The sequence below is a fragment of the Haliotis asinina genome, chromosome 8 (genome assembly GCF_037392515.1).
Source record: "Haliotis asinina isolate JCU_RB_2024 chromosome 8, JCU_Hal_asi_v2, whole genome shotgun sequence".
Taxonomy (NCBI): Eukaryota; Metazoa; Mollusca; class Gastropoda; order Lepetellida; family Haliotidae; genus Haliotis; species Haliotis asinina.
Window position 1 is genome coordinate 5,858,872 of NC_090287.1, and position 17,904 is coordinate 5,876,775.

The following is a 17,904-nucleotide window of genomic DNA, read 5'->3' on the forward strand; positions in this document are numbered from 1 at the left end:
GTGATCATCTCGTAGTTTCGAGAAGAGGAAATTACTCCCGGAAAATGCCAGGGCATTCACTAACGCCCCACCGACCATCATAGCTATCGTGGCCATCCTATATTTATTTCATTATATTATCAGGTATTATTCCTTGTTTTACTAGGATGTCTTTTGTGGCCATCGCCATACCAAGGTTCATTATGAGCATACCCATATCCTGCAGGTTGAAATCTAGCTTGATAGTTGGTTGTTTAAGCACCATTTTAGTCAACCGAGCGTACCCTACGGCTAGACTGGCGACCACTGTGGCGTGGTATACGTCGTTGACGAACGTTTTCCCCTCAGACATTATGTATATGATATAAAATATTAAAATTATAACATATGCGGGTCGACTGTGGGGGTGGGGGGCTCACTGTTGGGTGGTGGCTCACTGTGGGAGGGTACCCCCACGTATAACCACGAGATAGCCAAGGCAGCAGTTACACCTACAGCCAACAACAGTCGGGTTGGGTTGGCCACTTTATGTTGGTTACACCACCGTTTTTTACCGGCAGCTACTCTCTTAGGAATCTTCTGCCTGGTTACTGTTGGGGTCACTTCCCCCACTGGTTCCCTGGTCTCCTGTGAAGGGGTCACTTCCCTCACTGTTGGGGGTGTGGGGGGTATCACCTCGGGAGCAGCATCCATCTATACTATTATTATTATTTTTTCTCTCAAATTGACAATGCTTTGCTGTGATAATCGCCGCCGTCACTGGAGCCAACAACATACCATATTTGTGGTACAGCCCGCAGCTGATAGAACTCACGGCGTGTTCGATAAAAGGGTCTTTCTCGAGGTCCTCCCACAGGTAAAGTCGGCGCTCTGGTGGAATGGGAAGGAAGTGTGATACAATACCGGTGTATATCTGGGTCATAGCCGATCCTATTGTCTTTGTCATTTCTGCTCCGAGCCGGGACTCGTATCTAGCGTACAGCTTATCGATTTCTTCGGCTGGCATTTTATGAATTTTATCCGGAGTGTAGTCTCCAAAGTAATGTTTGGCTTTGCCACCAACAGCCAACGCCACCAGTTTCTCTCGCTTGGGGGAATCCCCCACACCCCCAGTGGGGGTACCCCCAGGTACCAACTGTTCGAGCAATTCCTCACACTCCATCTTATAATATAACAAGTAAGATTTAGTTTTAACTATATAATACCCGATGCAGACAAAACACAGAGAAATGAAGGTTAAGTTGCACACGACAAACACTTCAAATATCATAGCATTTGCTTAGCTTTGCTTAGCTTTGCTTAGCTTTAGCATACTATATATGCTACTGGTTGGTCGGTCTTTAGCACGAGCTTAGCGTGTTTAGTTTCAGCGAGCTGTTTCTTCACCCGTTCCCGTTCTAATTTACTCATCACATCGTTCTCTCTCAAACACTCCTCGAACGAATCCCTGTCCTTGCAGTGAAATAAGGCCACCCATCGCGTCTGCTCCCTGAGGTCTTTCAACACCGAGTTGAACTTCTGCGTTAGCACCCAGACGCTGTGATTTGCATGCCGGCCGGAGAAGGCCAGGTACGATAGCATGTCTCTCTTTTTTGTTATCTCGCGATTAGCGCTGCAGTCGTCCAGTATGAACAGCGTCGGTTCCCCTTTAAATTTCTCGTGAAGAGCTTTCAACCAGTCCTGCAGGCGTGTTCCAGGGTCGATTTTGTGTACGTCCGGGTCCGTCATCACCCAAGGTCGCGCGTACGTTTTATTCATGCTCAGAGTAGGGCACATGATAACGATGTTATCGAACACATCCTTGTAGTAACCCTCCAACATATCCAAGACGAAAACGGTCTTCCCACAGCCAGTCTGCCCGCACACTATGGCGCAGTGTGGGTCAGTGGGGAGGTGGGGCAGTTTATTGTTGGGGGGTGTGGGGGGGTACCCCCCATCAGTAGATGGCTTGCACGAATCTCCCATTGTCTATATTAAGTTGCGCGTCCATAATAACGTACAGATATAATTTCAACTTACCAGCGGGTTGAGCCTTCTTAGTAATCTGGATGGTTATCCCTTCGCTGCCGTTATCTATACGACGCCCGCTACCGTGCAGTTTATCATCATCCGTGGATCGCATGTCCAACCATAGGGCGTACTTGGTGGTCAGGTATTCACCGATCTGCACGGAGCCTAGGTCCAGGTCCTTTGTTATGTAATTCCCCACTGGTAGCTTTTTTATCTCATCCCACTGCTGGTGGGGTCTCATACCATGACTGAACAGCTGGTTGGGCACGCCCTCGATGGTCACTTCCACCTTTTCAATCTCGGGGTTGAAAAACTTCTCGCTGTTCCTCTGGAATGGCTCGTAATCCTCCACGGGGATGACCAGGATACCTTTCATCGATCGCGCTGGCACGTTCAGGTTGATATTCCACACAGTGTCGCTCTTATCTCGCACGATTGATCTATGCCTCAGTACGCGATCGTATAGGATAGCCATCTTCCCAGAGTACTGGCTTCGAACCTGCCTGGCCAGATCCGGGCTAGTGACCATGTCGAACTCCAGAGAGATGTTGTCTATGGCATAACTGGCCTCATCACCGTTCGACGTAACCACTACTTTACTATAGTCGTTAAACGTGAGCTCGTATTCGAGCCTATCACCCAGCACGGCCTGGTAAAACGGCGCGTGTCCCGTGAGCAACTCGAAGTCGAGCGGCACGCAGAATCGATTCCCGTATGCTCGAGCGATGGCCTTTTCACCGTCCGATAGCTTGTCTAGCTGGTCTGGCGTGAAGATATACCCTATGCGCGCCCGGGTTGATTTGCTGATACCCTGGTACACATGATTGACTCGTTCTCCCTCGCTTTTCCAGAGATCCTTGTAGCAGTGAAACACGTCGCTGTCGTCGATGCTCAGCACCTCGTTACCGCTGATCTTGACGGTCGTTTTCTTGATGATGGCTCGACCCACGTTCCGCACTAGCGCGCGTTTGTCGTTGTCGGAGGTCAACGTGATATTGAACGCCAGTCGAACAGTGCCTGGTACAATGAGGTCATTCTCACCAAGGTTTGGAAATCTAACCAGCAGAGTTTGATTCTGGTCTATCTTGCTGGGATTGTTGGTGATGGTCACCGACTGGCGCACGGCTCTGGCTCCTAATGGCTCTCTCAATCTTCTGAAAGGATCTAATTTTCTGCCGTACATTGTTATATAAAGGAAATATATTTTAATACTAAATAATGGATGAAGACATACCTATGGAGGAGATGCGGGGCGCTAGTGCCCAGGCATCCGATGTGCAGGAGACCTCATTTACTAGTTCGCATTGAGCCAAGAACTTTTGGAAACAACGGTAGATGATTATTACGAAGGATTAAGAAGCTCTAAAAACTATGTTGAACCACAGGGTCGAGACTATAAAAAAATTTTTATTGATAATAAGGGTGTTCTACGCCTTACATCTAAACCAGAGGTTGACCTCTTTGACAAGCGCACTAAAAAACCACTGGCCTTGTCAACTCTAGCCAGACACCATGGTGGTGTCAAATTTATCCGTGAAAATCTAAACATGCATGATTACGGGGGTGCAATACCTAAGGCCGTTAAAGATGATCTGCAAGCTACCAGATCCCACCTCACCATTAGAGATGAAATGACCACAGCGTGCTACAGAAGCCTCGGACAGCATAGAAAAACTGTTGAGCACCTACTGGGACAAACCGTTACCGGGGTTTGACTTTCCGGTAAGGGAACTGCGCGGCTTAGACGAAGCCGTGAAACGCGTGCGTGGACAACTGAACGAAACTGAACGAAATCGACGAGCACATCGCTAGGGAAAAAACCAAACTCAACGAAACTGAAAACGATGATATGAAGCGTCGTATCAATGAACGACTACGCGATTTAGAAGACGAGAGACGTACACGATTGGAATCCGCTTCCTCGAATCATGAACAGCTTCGATCCCAGATCAGTCGCATTCGGGAAACAATCGATAGAATACTGAACGAGGATACAACTTTAGCCAACAGGATTCGGATATTGTTCCGGGAGCAAGGGATCAACATCGCCAGCATTCTGACTGCATTGGGTTTCATTATATCAACCCTGGTGGTGTCACTGGTGGGGGGAACCCCCACACCTGCCGGCGGCGGGGGAACTCCCACACCTGGCGGTGGTGTTAAAGACTGGATAAAAAAACTCGGGGAAGGCCTAGCTAAACTAGCTGGTAAAGCCGCCGAAGCCCTTCCCGGCATCCTGGGTAGCATCGTCTCGTGGTTGTTGGGCGCTCTGGCTAAAACTGCTATGCGGCTCAGTCAAAACATGTGGGCAGCCATCGTCGCCGTGGCGGGTCTGGTGTACGTAGCGGCTAAGAAATCTTTAACCAAATAAGTCCCAAAGCTACCCCACCAACCACCAGGGCCGTTTTATTATCAATATGCTGCTGATAGGAGGCCTGAATATGAGGGGGTACTTCCTGTGGTGTTGGTTGAACTTTAAACTCCGGGGGTGGCACCACTATACCCGTTTCACGTGGTGGGATGTGTGGGATATAGGGGGTGTTAATATCTGGGTTGATACCCAACTTTTGATCCTTCGTGGCTACGGTTATTTTGTTGTTATAACCCACCACTTTTTTTACTCTCAGTTGCATATCACTCGGAGCCATGTACAGCCCCACGCCGAACACGTAATTGACTTTCGATCTGGCGTATTCTAACACGTTTTGGTAACGGGCGATGGCCCCCGAGAGATCAACTGGAGAATTGATAGCATCCTCAACGTTGGCAACGAACTGTTTCTGAGCGTCGTAAGCAGTTCCCTTACCGAGGATGTTGGAACGCGTCATCGACTGCGCACCCAACAGCGCCCACACATACGTTCGAATCGAGTCGTTCAACCTGACTACCCCGGCACGAGTGAATCCTTTCGACGTGTCCAGCATGAACATTTTCCACCCGTCTGCGGTTGACTGCTCCACTTTCTGGACTGTGAAAGCAACACCACCTTTAAAGTTCATACGATCATCCCTCCATTCATTACTCAACAAAGCAAAGTCCTGGCGTAGTATATCTCGTTTCAGTAAATCATCACTGACTTCTTTCACTGGTCGCCCCCCATCATAAGGAATACCCAACCCGTGGTTCGGGCCCGGCAAACGCCAATCCGTCTTCGGGTTTATTTCGAATTCATTGCAAATACGTTCGTAGTTCCGTCTTTTGTACCCGTTGTTTATTGCTTTCCACCCACTGTCTTGTGGGAGGGGGGCGTTGATCTCTTTAAGGATACGTCTGACCTGGTAGTACACGTGGAATTTGAACACAGACTGACTCAGCGGTCCACGCCGAGTGTCGGTCAATGTCACACCACACCCCGTTGTAGCGCACCACACGGCAAAGTTTAATTGATTCTGCCAGAACTGTATAGGGTTGTTGAACCAAGCGTGGACTGCCTCAATGTTAGTCACCGAAAGCTTATACTTATCGAACACATCTAAAAACTGGACATTGAAATACAACCCAGGAGCAACCACGATCTTCATGGGGGAGAAATCTACGTCCAGTTTAGGGTAAAACACACCAGGGGAATACATTTTAAAACTATTATATAATGAGCATATATACTCTAACATGTACATAACACTTCCAGGAATAACGAGCGGTGAGGCCGTTCAGCTGACGCACGCGATCGATAACACTTCAGACCAACTCGAAGTCGCACTCTGCGATATCACCTACCTACCGCAATGGACTAACATCAACGCCAGCAACAATAAGCTGTTTGTCAGTGGAACTCGCAGCCAGATAACTGACGGCTACTACAGCGTGTGCTCTCTAAACGACGAGGTCTTCAAACCCCTGGGAGCCGAACTCAAGATGAACGACTCAAACGGTACAGTGGTGTTAATCAACAACGGAAGAAACCCCTTGAGGCTCGGCCGACCATTAGCGAGGATACTCGGTATGTCTCCTGACGAGATAAAACCAACAACAACCGTCACAGGCACGAAGTTACCCGACCTAGTACCGTACCGAGAGCTGTACATTCATCTCGATCAGGTGAGCACAACGTATAACATTCAAGGAGGTCACCCTTCCACTATACTGAGAGCAGTGCCGGTGAAAACTGAGAAATACAACGACGGTAGAACCGAGTCGTTTTCACCACGGCAGTATAAGAGATTAACCCAGGGCAACATACCTGAGCTGACAATATCAGTGTTAGATATAAATCATAATCCTGTAAATATAGGATACCTCAGCTTAACGCTTCATGTAAAATGACCAGCGCACAAGGGCCCGGAGTGAAAAAATGCGTTAATATCGGGATCTCCGACCTCGGAGACACACGCGGTTTCGACGCTCCCGGAGTAGATGGTAAATCGTATGCCTTGCAACTGAAAAACAACATTTACAAACGCGTTGAAATCCCCTCAGGTGGAACCCTAAGTGATATAGTAGATACCACAAGAGCAAAAATCAACACTAAGTACGCCCTTGTCAACACCGGTAATAATAATTGGATAATATACCCATCGTTCAGGGGTAAACTGTTCGACTTAGACGATGTTGAGAGCACTACCGTCGTCCAAAACAAGCCATATATGCTCGTCTTCACCGAAGATGACAAGTGGGTGTTGTTACCCGATAACGACGACTGGTTTCTCAATATTAGACTCGTCTCCCCCTACGTGTTCACTGATAACAAAGACAACCACCTAAACAAAGTCATGAACAATGGAACCCTGCTCGTGGCTTACGTCCCAACTCAGAGACGTAGCGTAGTCGTCAGCCCAGTCAACACTATAGCAGCCCACATGCTATCGAGTAAACCAACCATACAAAACGTGAAATTGCAGTTGGTGTCTGAATTCGAAGGTGTGGTCACTATACTAGAGGATCTACCGGCAAACTCAACACTGATCATCAAAGTCTACCTAGGGGAACCATCGGGGAATGATGTCGAGATCGTGAAGGGGATCAAACTCGGGTGGGGGAAACAACATCAGTATCAAGTTTGCAATGTTTACGTGCGGGTGGGTGTCGGCTCCAACACCAGTCTGCAGGGGGTCAACGTGATCGTGGAAAACAAGATATCACTAACCAATATCTTCCTGCCTGCCAACATACACTTCATGGGTATGAAGTTCACCCCTGAACTATTATCAAAAAACCAGTTGGAAATTATATCGTAAATAGTATAACAATGACCAGTCATCGTCCCAACACTACGCTTAACGACCTAGGAGATACGGAGGGATTCCATCAGCCTGGTGAGGAAGACGCCTTATATATCCTACACTTCAAAGACAACGTGTACAGACGGGTGTCGTTATCAGATTTTAAAGAGCCCAAATGGCTGATCAACTTAACACTCACCTCACCTTATATCACAATAGACACAGATAAGTGGCAGATCTCTAAGATTAGGAACAACGGTATCTGGCCCGGGGATTTCATTCCGGAGAGGGGATTAGTACCCATGATATCTACTGATATCGAAAAAAATGGGTTAAGGACTATAGTAAAAAATAAATTAATATTTAGCAATAATCCTTATATTAAAGATCTTGTTAATAGAAGATTCTCCCCTTTCACACTCATCATAGAAGTCTTCTTTTGGGTTTTAGACAATGAAAACACCCCAAGAGTATGCCAAATTTTACCCGGGGTGTCAATCCACTGGTATGACGAACACATAGACCAATATTGTCGTATTGTTATACAACAGGATACCCCCACGGGTCCTATAACCAGCTTAATAAGCCTCAGTGGGGTTTTTATTACAACAGGAAAGTCTATTAGATTCTCACCTATTACCCTGACTAGTTGTATAGAACTTGTAGACTTCAAATTCATTGATAGAATATTAACTGAACCCCAATTAAAATATCTTCCAAAATATATATTATAGGATGGGTCTGTACCCAGTCGTAGAGGAAGTAGCGAAGACGCTGGAAACCGTAGATGGGTTCCGCTTGAGGCAGTTATGTGATGTGAAACGCCAACTAGAACAAGACCGTGACACGCGGAAAGCACTATGTAAGAAGTACAATAGAGCTTTCAATATCGTGGACGGGGCTGACACTACCCTTATGGCAACCAACATGGGACTAGGGGCTGCAGGTGTTGGGTTGTTAACCACCATCGTGGCTGCACCTATAGTGCTAGGTTTTGAAATAACAGCTGGGATAGCGGGGGTGTTAGGGTTGGCGCTTAAGTTGGTATCACGCAGACTGCATCGTAAGGCATTGAAACACGACGAGATCAGGGTTCTGGCCGAAGCAAAGCTGAACACAGTGAGTGAGCGTATTTCCACGGCACTCTCTGATAGTAAGATCTCAGAAGAGGAGTTTCGTTCAATCCTCTCTGAACTCAAAAAATATAACGGAATGAAACAAGATATTCGATCCAAGTCTCGTAAGTCTGCTATAAGCGAGGACGAGAAAAAAAAGTACATAGAACAGGGGATACAAAAAGCCCAGCAAGCCTTTATTATGAACACCAAAGAGATAGTAGGCGGTTCACGTTAAACTGTTTCATCGATATAAACATGACATAGGCACGCCAACTTTTTTGTAGTAGGGGTAATAGTAGCAAGAGCTAAGGTCCCAACCAAAGCCTTATTTACTAAATAAGGCTTTGTAGAGACTTTTCTTGAAAGTGTTTTAGAACTGTCATTCCCTATACTACTTCTTTCCCCACAAATACTATACATTGTTACCCATGAAGATCCGGATTAGAATTGATCTTCAGTAACCCATGCTTGTAATAAAAGGCGACTAACAGGATTGTGTGGTCAGGCTTGCTGACTTGGTTGACACATATGACTGGTCTCCAATTGCGCAAATAAATGCTCATGAACTTCAGTAACTGGTAAGATGATCTAATATTCATAATGAAATTCACCCACCTGGGAGAGAAGTCGTATATTGTCGACATTTCTGCGAGTCAACTTCTTCAGACTACATTTGGCACCTTTCTTTGACAAACGGGCATCTTCATTCTCTAGGAATTCCTTGTATGATGTCTGAAAGAAAGAACAGTCAAACTGTAAAGGAAATGAATAGAGATGTATTACAGAATTCATTAGTTTATCTGCAAAATTTTCAGAGAACCTTCTTAATGACAGCAGGGCAGAACCTCCATGTCTGAGACATGCCTATATCAATACATAGTTTCTGGTTGAAGAAACATTTGTGTTAGAGCTATTGCCAAAATGAAACAAATTTAATTTTTCAAATTCCACAGTCTCAGACCAACAATTCTCCATGCACGAAATCCAATATTGCCCAATTGTTGGTGTCATTGAATATCTAGTCAACCCTTTAAGAGGCATCCAGCCACAGCTGTCCATAAATACCCGCGTTTGGGAAAGACAAACCAGGGGTCGATACCATGAGCGAACGTCCATGACAGACAATAAAACAGTTTACGTTGCTCATGTAAACACTGCCCTAGTACAGACCTCATAAGCAGTCATCTCCTTTTTATTTCATTACATTTTGGCATGACATGAAAACTGAGTGTATGGCATTAAAAAGGTGACTTTCTTACATTAGATTCTTTCTTTTTAGCCTGACAAATAATAATAAACATTAAAACAACAAAAGTCAAAACATTCATCGTGCCGTGTTTGGCGCAGGCTGGCCCACATTCACAGCTCTACACAGCGCTGTGTACGCTACTCCATTCTAGATAATAGATATTGTACCCTGTAAAGAGTATGCACAAAAGCCGTTCACGATTGTCGTAAAATTGGGTCAACATTAAGTTTATCACTGTTTATTCCGTCTTGTAGCGTTTCTGTATCTTATAATGTGATGATGCCATTGGATTTACCAAATGAGACCTACAATATGTCAATGGCAATGTCTAACGTCGTAAAATGTTCATTGTTATACTACTTGGGTACAAACTTATAATGTAAAGTGCCCCCAGACACCAGGTTGATACACTGAGACCAACCTTCTGTCTGACGCGTTGATTAGACGCAGTTTGGCAATTTGAGTGAAAAGTTACGTTCAAGACTAATCGTAATCGATTCTACAGTTATATGCTATGAATTAATTAACGCTGTGCTGGGCAAACATGGTCTTTATTTCCACAGACCATATTATATCTGTGTGTGGTCTTTGCTATTTAATTGGGCTTACCTATAGAATACAGCACCACAAACTTTAAAGACAAGTCATAATACTACTTTACGTAATTGCAGGTGCTTTTGTTCAAAAGCACGTTCTTGAAACAATGTCCTATGACGCTGGCATAGCAACAAGGGTCGCTATTTGTTTTCATCACCTGGCAATACGTGATACATAGTTCAAAAGGCCCACTAAAGTATCTATATTCAAAATGTGTTACATTAGAATATCTTTCATGAGCAGGATGGCACCAGGTATGTTTTGATAATTTTAGATAAGATGAGGTAAGATAATACAAATTCAGTAAGATATGTCATCAAAATATCTGTGAGTGGTTTACAATAACATAGGGTTGCGACCATAACACTTACAAAAGACGACATATCGCTTTCACGGCTCCTACTTTTCAATGACGTACACCCATTCGAGCTCAATTCCGATAGCGCAGTTGTAAATGTCAATAGACGCTCTTCAGGAAAATACCATGTACATTAGTTGGAAGGAAAATAGTATCCACCGGTGTCAGGCGATACGAGTGGCCAATAGTCTGAACCGACTGTGCGATAGTACATTGTACGTGCACTGTTTTGATGCATGTTCACGCCTTATATCTGTGACCAGATTATCACATCGTTAAATGACACCATGGCAGGCCAGTCACGGAATTCCTGGATAAAGAAAGGTAAAATGTATATCGTGATTTTGTGTTGATAAGTTTTTGTCACTCGTTTGTCAACAAAAAATAGCAGTTTAGTTACCGCTAGACAAATTAAACGCGACCGGTGTTTGCCTAAGTTCACCTCAGTTGTTTTAAGGAATGTTTCTTGGCTACGAAATCTGAGTCTGTTCACCGACGCTTGATCCACGCGGGGCTGACATAACTGCAAGAATGTCTCATTTGTGCATGCATTTTATAAACCACAGGGGAAAGAGTATAGGGGACACAGTAAAAGTGAGTCCTACGCTGATATTAGCTCATTGGTTGTTTATAATACCTGTTCTAGTTTATTGAATGTATATTTAGGGTACAGGCGGACCTCCTACCAACAATAGGCTCAGTGCATAATCTGGAGCATAATGCATAATGTACATCCAATTTTCCTAATTGTTTTTGTCATTTACTGTTATTTCCATTTTAGCTACATATATTTATACTGTTTTATATTAGTAACAGTCAGTAGCGTGACAGTCCTGAATGATTTGAATTTCTTTCTTTTTTTTTTTTGTTATTTTTTTGTTGGAAGGGGAGTGGGGTTGGAGAGGGGAGGTATATGTTCTGGTTATTTTAAATTCACATTATTTCTCAATGTTTTGTCGCCTGAAAACTAGAGTGTTCTATGTCCACTTTTGGTGAAGATTGAGTTGAGAAGCTCAAGGTATTTTTTTCTGCATACTAGCATTCTCTCTCCATGCAAAATTTCACCTTGATATTAAGTTTCTAAATCACTCCACTGTTTGTTAAAATTTATGAAACAGAACTGATTATAATGCTTAATTAGCAATGCACCGATGTCTCCAGCTTATTCGATGCAGTCAATCATGTTTTTATATAACATGGTGGAAGGGAATCATGGCAGTGAAAATTAGCTTCCTCACAATTAACTGTAACGGTTATCACCATTTCAAAATTCATCATGTCATTTGTTGAATAACAATTAGCATATATTCATATAATGAAGTAACTTTAAACAATTGATGGCATGACTAGGTGAGTGTGTTTTTAATGGTAGATTGATAGGGCATGAATCAACCAATGACTTATGTGAACTTGAACTTGCTATTAAAAGTATTATCGCGACATCATACGCTTCCAATCAGCCATTACGATTCCCATTTATAGTGCGATAATGCAGGAAAGTCCATGAGAAGCAATCTGCATGTCACCAACATGATCCCTGCTATTGGTGGGACATCAGTATGCTATGAATATAAGTTTCATGCATCAACAGCTGTAAAAAATCAATGCAAGATTAATTTTAACTCAGGAATCATTAATGCAATATCAACCTCCTAATCAAATGAGTACATTTCCTAAATCTTTACTCCAAAGATGCCATTAACGTTTCGCCTGGTTAGTTTACATACTACCTCACATTATCATGTTACTAGTCATGTGACCACGCTGATTTATCTTCATGGCAAGCCAACCACGCAAAATTGATTACTTAAAATTGGCAATAAATAGGAAAATTTATTTCCACACAGACACTAGAACCGTTTCAATTATTTTGTCTATAGAATGCTATGAGTGCAAAGGCCAGTGACAATACAATTATAAGGCTCTAGATAATGATGATATGTCTGTAGTTGGATGGGGAATGCTAGGAAATTCCATCTTATATGGTACTCACCACAATAAATGACATGGGAAATCTACTTCTGCAGGGGTTTTGTTCCTGGCTACAGTTGAAACTGCTTTAGAGCAAATTAGAAAGGAAAATTCTATATTATCTCTGCAATTTGAGATGTCTGACTGTATAGTGCGAGTTTTGGATACAACGGGCATGCTGTACTATCACAACATTGCCAGAAATATTCAGCCAACGAAAGGATCGAAAACATATGACGTCACATCTGATGAAACTTTGAGATTGCTTCAACAGCAGTGGCAGATTAAACAATAGAAAATGTGTGACATGCATATGAATATAAGTTATAACAGTTTATGAAATAAACTTCATCTTGTCTGAAGATAGGCTGAACAATATTAAAAGAATGTATTTAGTTTTCGTTCGCAAATTATTTTATCCTTATCCGATTGAAAACCCTTATGCATGGATATATAGTTGTGTGACATTGTTTTATCATATGAGAAACTGATAATGCATAGAGTGATTATTGACTGTTATCTGGGAGTGGGACAGTGTGAAAATTGAGTGTCCATGTATGTAGGTTACAAAAATTGATAGAATATCTCCATTTCTAACATGTAGAATAGGGAAAGAAGTGGAACCCAGAGAATGAAAGTGGTTTTAACCTCAGCAGTATGTATGCATCAGTTATGATGATCATGTATCATACAGTATATTGCTTAAGCCACAGTGTGAATTATCTTTTGTGAGCAAGCTGTTGATCTGTTTTTCTGCAAAGCTGTAGTGATACTGACATCTGATTGTCAGTTGAATAGGTCTTGCAACAGGTGGTTTTGATTGATTGATCATTCAGAAATAAAATGAAAGGTGTTAACAATTTTATATTCTATTATTAACCAGCTTTCATGTTTTTTAAAATGACATCAGTACTGAAGTTTAAGTCGACTTTTAATTATTCCTTTAACTGCCTAGTGGTTAAGGCAGTGCTTCAACAGGTTAAAGACTCAACTGGTGTGAGAATTAGGTTTTGTTTTCCACAATCACGACAATAAGGATTATGCCTGTGTAAATGTTTGTGGTTGAACTTGTAGCATGACTTCAGTTTCCAAGGTATTTCATGGCATTAGACCGTTCCGTACATACCAAAGCTACTTACTTTATCAAATATGTGATATTCATTTGTGAAATACAGCTTTGTTTTATCTTGGTGAAACAGTTTGGAACTGAAGTAGACTGCATTTTTTTCCTGAATAGAAATAGCTTTTAAGATTGGCATGCATGCTACAAGTAAATTGGCCTAACAGTTTTTTGCGTCTAAAAATGCTTAATCTATATGTGTATCGGATGCACTATGTCTTGTCATGTTCCGACCTGGTGACAGTGACAGCAACTGAAGCTGTGACCTTGTGCCTTGATGCCCTGATAGGTTAGTCAATGTGAAGCCTGGCTGTGGTTTCTGCATGGCTTCTGTCTGCCTAATGTCATGAGTTGTACAGATAACTGCAGCCAGTATCAGATGTGTATCTGAAGTAGCTGTCATCATCTGATGGCTGTATGACACATGGTAGTCAATATGCAGATCAATCAGACTCTGCCCTGGGCTGTCGTTTCTAAAGGATTCCTGTTTATTTCTTTGTGTCATCAGGTCAGTTAAGACATCATCTAATGTAAGTTAACATTCCATTGTCATTTTGTCATCAAATCATAGTTTGTTTATCAGAAGCCCATAGGTATGCAAGTTATTGCAGTAGCCATGTCAACATGGTCAAAGACTTCAGACAAATGTGTGGTACCAGCAACCATGCATGTCTGTTTAGCATAATGATTACTTGACTACTGTAACACTCAATCAAACACCCAAGTGGCAAAGTTGTGTTGAAGTAAAATCTTGGTCCCTGCGTATTTCTTCTCCAGCCATCACATTGCAGTTGTGTCTGGAACCAGTATGGTTCTGTTATGTAACAAGTATGTAATAACCAGTATGTAACAAGTAGGATAAACAGATCACAAAATATACAGTTTATACTGCGAGCAACTACAGTTATTTGATTTTCTCAAGTGAATTATTCACATTCCCTTCTATATGACAGTCAACTCACCCATTTAAGTTATGGACCTGCAAAGTTTAGTCTCCGCTGACTTTATTCATGGAAATTACTGGTAATAAACCCTTCAATAACATTGATATAGGTCCAATGCTGAACACGTTCAGGATTACATGTCTGTTTGCTATAGTCTTGAAAATGAAATATTGCACATGGATACCTGTGAACATGTTCACAAAGATATGCATCATACTATTCATAGCCTAAAATTCATACATCAAAAGCCTTTTTGAAATGTGGTAAAAAAATCAATGTGTATAGTGATGGAACTGTGCACCTCCGATAACACCTCAGATATAAGGGGTTTACACATCATTTGATTGGCTGAAACAGTGTCGCACACACTTACGGGGTATCTGGTAAAACAGCATACATGGATAATACGGTCACAAGCTGTCATGTATTTTCGAAGATACAACATCAACATGTCAACATCATGAGTTGTTGTAAAGTATCGAAGAAACAACACTTTGATATAACATTAATTTTGACTAGCACGAGTTGTCAACTAAGGCTGACAGTGACTTCTTTTCACAATTTTTTGTCACTTTTAAAGAAAAACTTTCCGTGTGCTGGATGGAATCACACAATAGGCCTATACCACTTCTGGAAAAGATGTAATCCATGAAGGTCACGGGGTAGAATAGGCCATCAGCAACCCATGCTTGCCATAAAGGGCGACTATGCTTGTCGTAAGAGGCGACTAATGGATCGGGTGGTCAGGCTCACTGGCTTGGTTGACACATGTCATCTATTCCCAATTGGACCCGTGAAGGTCCCGGGGTAGAATAGGCTTTCAGCAACCCATGCTTGCCATAAAAGGTGACTATGCTTGTCGTAAGAGGCGACTAACGGGATCGGGTGGTCAGACTAGCTGACTTGGTTGACACATGTCATTGGTTCCCAATTGCGCAGATCGATGCTCATGTTGTTGATCACTGGATTGTCTGGTCCAGACTTGATTATTTACAGACCGTCGCCATATAGCTGGAATATTGCTAAGTGCGACGTAAAACTAAACTCACTCACTCACTCACTATTCCCAATTGCACAGATTGATGCTCATGTTGTAGGTCACTGGATTGTCTGGTCCAGACTCGATTATTTACAGACCGCCGTCATATAGCTGGAATATTGCTGAGTGCGGAGTAATACTTAACTCACACACTCACTCACTCACTCTGGAAAAGATGTAGATGACTTTATAGTTATCTCAGGGTTTGTCTTGATGAAGTAGTTTAAGTGTTGATTCATGCAAGATGCAATGGCAGTAGGGGTGATACTAGTTTCAAAATGACCCAGAACTTACTGCAAAGGTGAATAAGTTAATATGTGTACAGTAGTACATTCAAATGAAATGAATCATTATTTCATTAGCAATGAACTGTTGTTGCATAATTTGCATATGTAAACAGCTGACCCACGGCATGGTGCTTCAGCTTTCCTGATGTTTTCAAGTGCTGTAAAAATTGAGAGTCCCAGTATACATCAGCCAAGGATATTTTTGTTAATACTCTGCCAGACAAAAGATCTGTCAAGTGATCGAACTACTTATAGACAGAATGAATTAACTTTACATATAAAATTACAACTTGCAGAATGCAAAGTTTGTTGATGGTAATCTGTTCAGAGCAAATGACGGAAGCCTGAAATCCAAGACTGATAAAAAAGTTTGTTCACAACTGTCAATTAACAAACATGCTTGGGGATTTTATGTGACGCTTTAATTACCCTGCACCATGCTCATACCCAATTGTTTGGGTTGGTTCCAGTAACTTCCACAGTGATTGAATTAATTAGGGTGAAGCGCTTCAGTTAGTACCGCAGAGCGCACCGTTTCGGGAACAAGAGATGATAGGCCATCTTGCGTACATGTTACGTTACAGAGTGATGACAGTCCTAAGTACAAAATATGTGGGGTAGCTTGGGAACTTTGAAAAGTAGTTCATACCCAGCATAGAACCAACATGCATGACAATACATTGCTAAAGGGGAAATAAACTACGTCCATCTAACATGTTTTATTTGTGTCTTGCTTTACAGATGATCCAAAGCTTGTGTCTGCAAAGCACAAGGACATGTTCACTGACTCACTGGAGATGAGACGGCAAACCAGTGATATCAAATTTGTAGTGCGGTCAAGAGATACTCCACAGTTTAAACTGAACAAACCACGAACACATGAAGAGATTAGAGAACATGTGCTCCAAAGCGACAGAGTGAAGTATGCGATTGATCAGGTATGTATGAGTTCCTCTGTAGTGACTCTGATTTGCCTTGTCAGAAGGGATAACGGTTGGGGTTGTGTTCACTGTATTCATTTGTATTGTAATTGTACATGACACTGTGGCAACAGTATGGCAGTATGCTTCTGCTACTGAAATCATATGATGGAAACTTTTAGGCTTGGTAATTATATTCATTGGTTTCATAGAAACGCATTAAGTAATGCTGAAAATATCAAAACAGGCATATATTATAGCTGTACCACCTGTAGCCGATCAAGTGTATTTAAAACAGGGCTCCAGATGAGGGCAGTATCGGCGTATGTTCGGACAAAAATATATGCACGATACAGTAGAAAGAAAATCAGAAAACATAGCAGATATGCACCACAGCAATGATGTACGGTCTTAGAATCATTTACAGACATATTTATCTGAAAAAGTATTGCTTTATTGTTTGATGACCTGTTCACCCAAAAGTAGCAATGTGAGATTACCTACACACCATGAATTTCCATTCAGTACCAGTTTAAGTAAGCTTAGCCTCAGTACTTTTCGTTACACTCCACTACTGAGTCTAACAAAACCTTATGGGAGGTCTCATCAGGTAACCTTTGAGACTGGCCAATTAGAACACATCTTACCAAATCGCGAAAGTGGACATTCGCACATACCATTTGAATTTTTTATCTCGAAAGAGTTCGTACCCGAATGATTACGAATGCCATTTAGCGTATGCTCGCTTTTGGGGGATGCACACGGCACATATTACAAACATCACAACGGTGAGTAAACAGTCGCTGAAAATAGTGTTTTGGCAATATTCAAGGATGTCATGTTGTGGAAATATTAACTTGTGGTAACCATGTCAACAGAAACTCCAAAGCGTACTTAATGCAGGTCAATTAACTGTGTTATATGCAGATTTTTTGTTTGTAGAGAGATTTGTATTTGTAGTAGCCGTTGTCTGATTGGTTAAATCTGTTTAACTGTCTCGCGTTTGATTGGACAATCACGGGTTACCTGACGTGACATTCTAGTATGGTTTGTTAGACTCAGTGGTGGAGTGTAACGCCTAACACTGAGACTGCATTCAGTACTCTAAAAGTAAAAAAAACTTTCATACATTGTGCTCATACATTGAAAAAAT

At 42.3% G+C, this 17,904-nt stretch overlaps 2 protein-coding genes across 3 annotated transcripts in view; one reads left to right on the forward strand and one right to left on the reverse strand.

The window, feature by feature from the left end:
• Positions 1-9,647, reverse strand: part of LOC137294468 (uncharacterized) — a 28,927-nt gene extending 19,280 nt beyond the window's left edge. The window contains exons 1-2 of one of the 2 annotated variants that reach the window (XM_067825489.1): positions 9,526-9,647; positions 8,882-8,998 (exon numbers count right to left, since the gene is read on the reverse strand). In XM_067825489.1, the coding sequence (XP_067681590.1) occupies positions 8,882-8,998; positions 9,526-9,594 (186 nt within the window). In that variant the 5' untranslated portion in view covers positions 9,595-9,647. The remainder of the gene's footprint in view (positions 1-8,881; positions 8,999-9,525) is intronic. The other variant, XM_067825490.1, reaches the window with a different exon arrangement.
• A 966-nt stretch (positions 9,648-10,613) lies between these two features.
• Positions 10,614-17,904, forward strand: part of LOC137294117 (dihydroxyacetone phosphate acyltransferase-like) — a 28,141-nt gene continuing 20,850 nt past the window's right edge. Inside the window, exons 1-2 of the mRNA XM_067825075.1 lie at positions 10,614-10,794; positions 16,573-16,769. Coding sequence (XP_067681176.1) covers positions 10,707-10,794; positions 16,573-16,769 — 285 coding nt within the window. The 5' untranslated portion in view covers positions 10,614-10,706. The remainder of the gene's footprint in view (positions 10,795-16,572; positions 16,770-17,904) is intronic.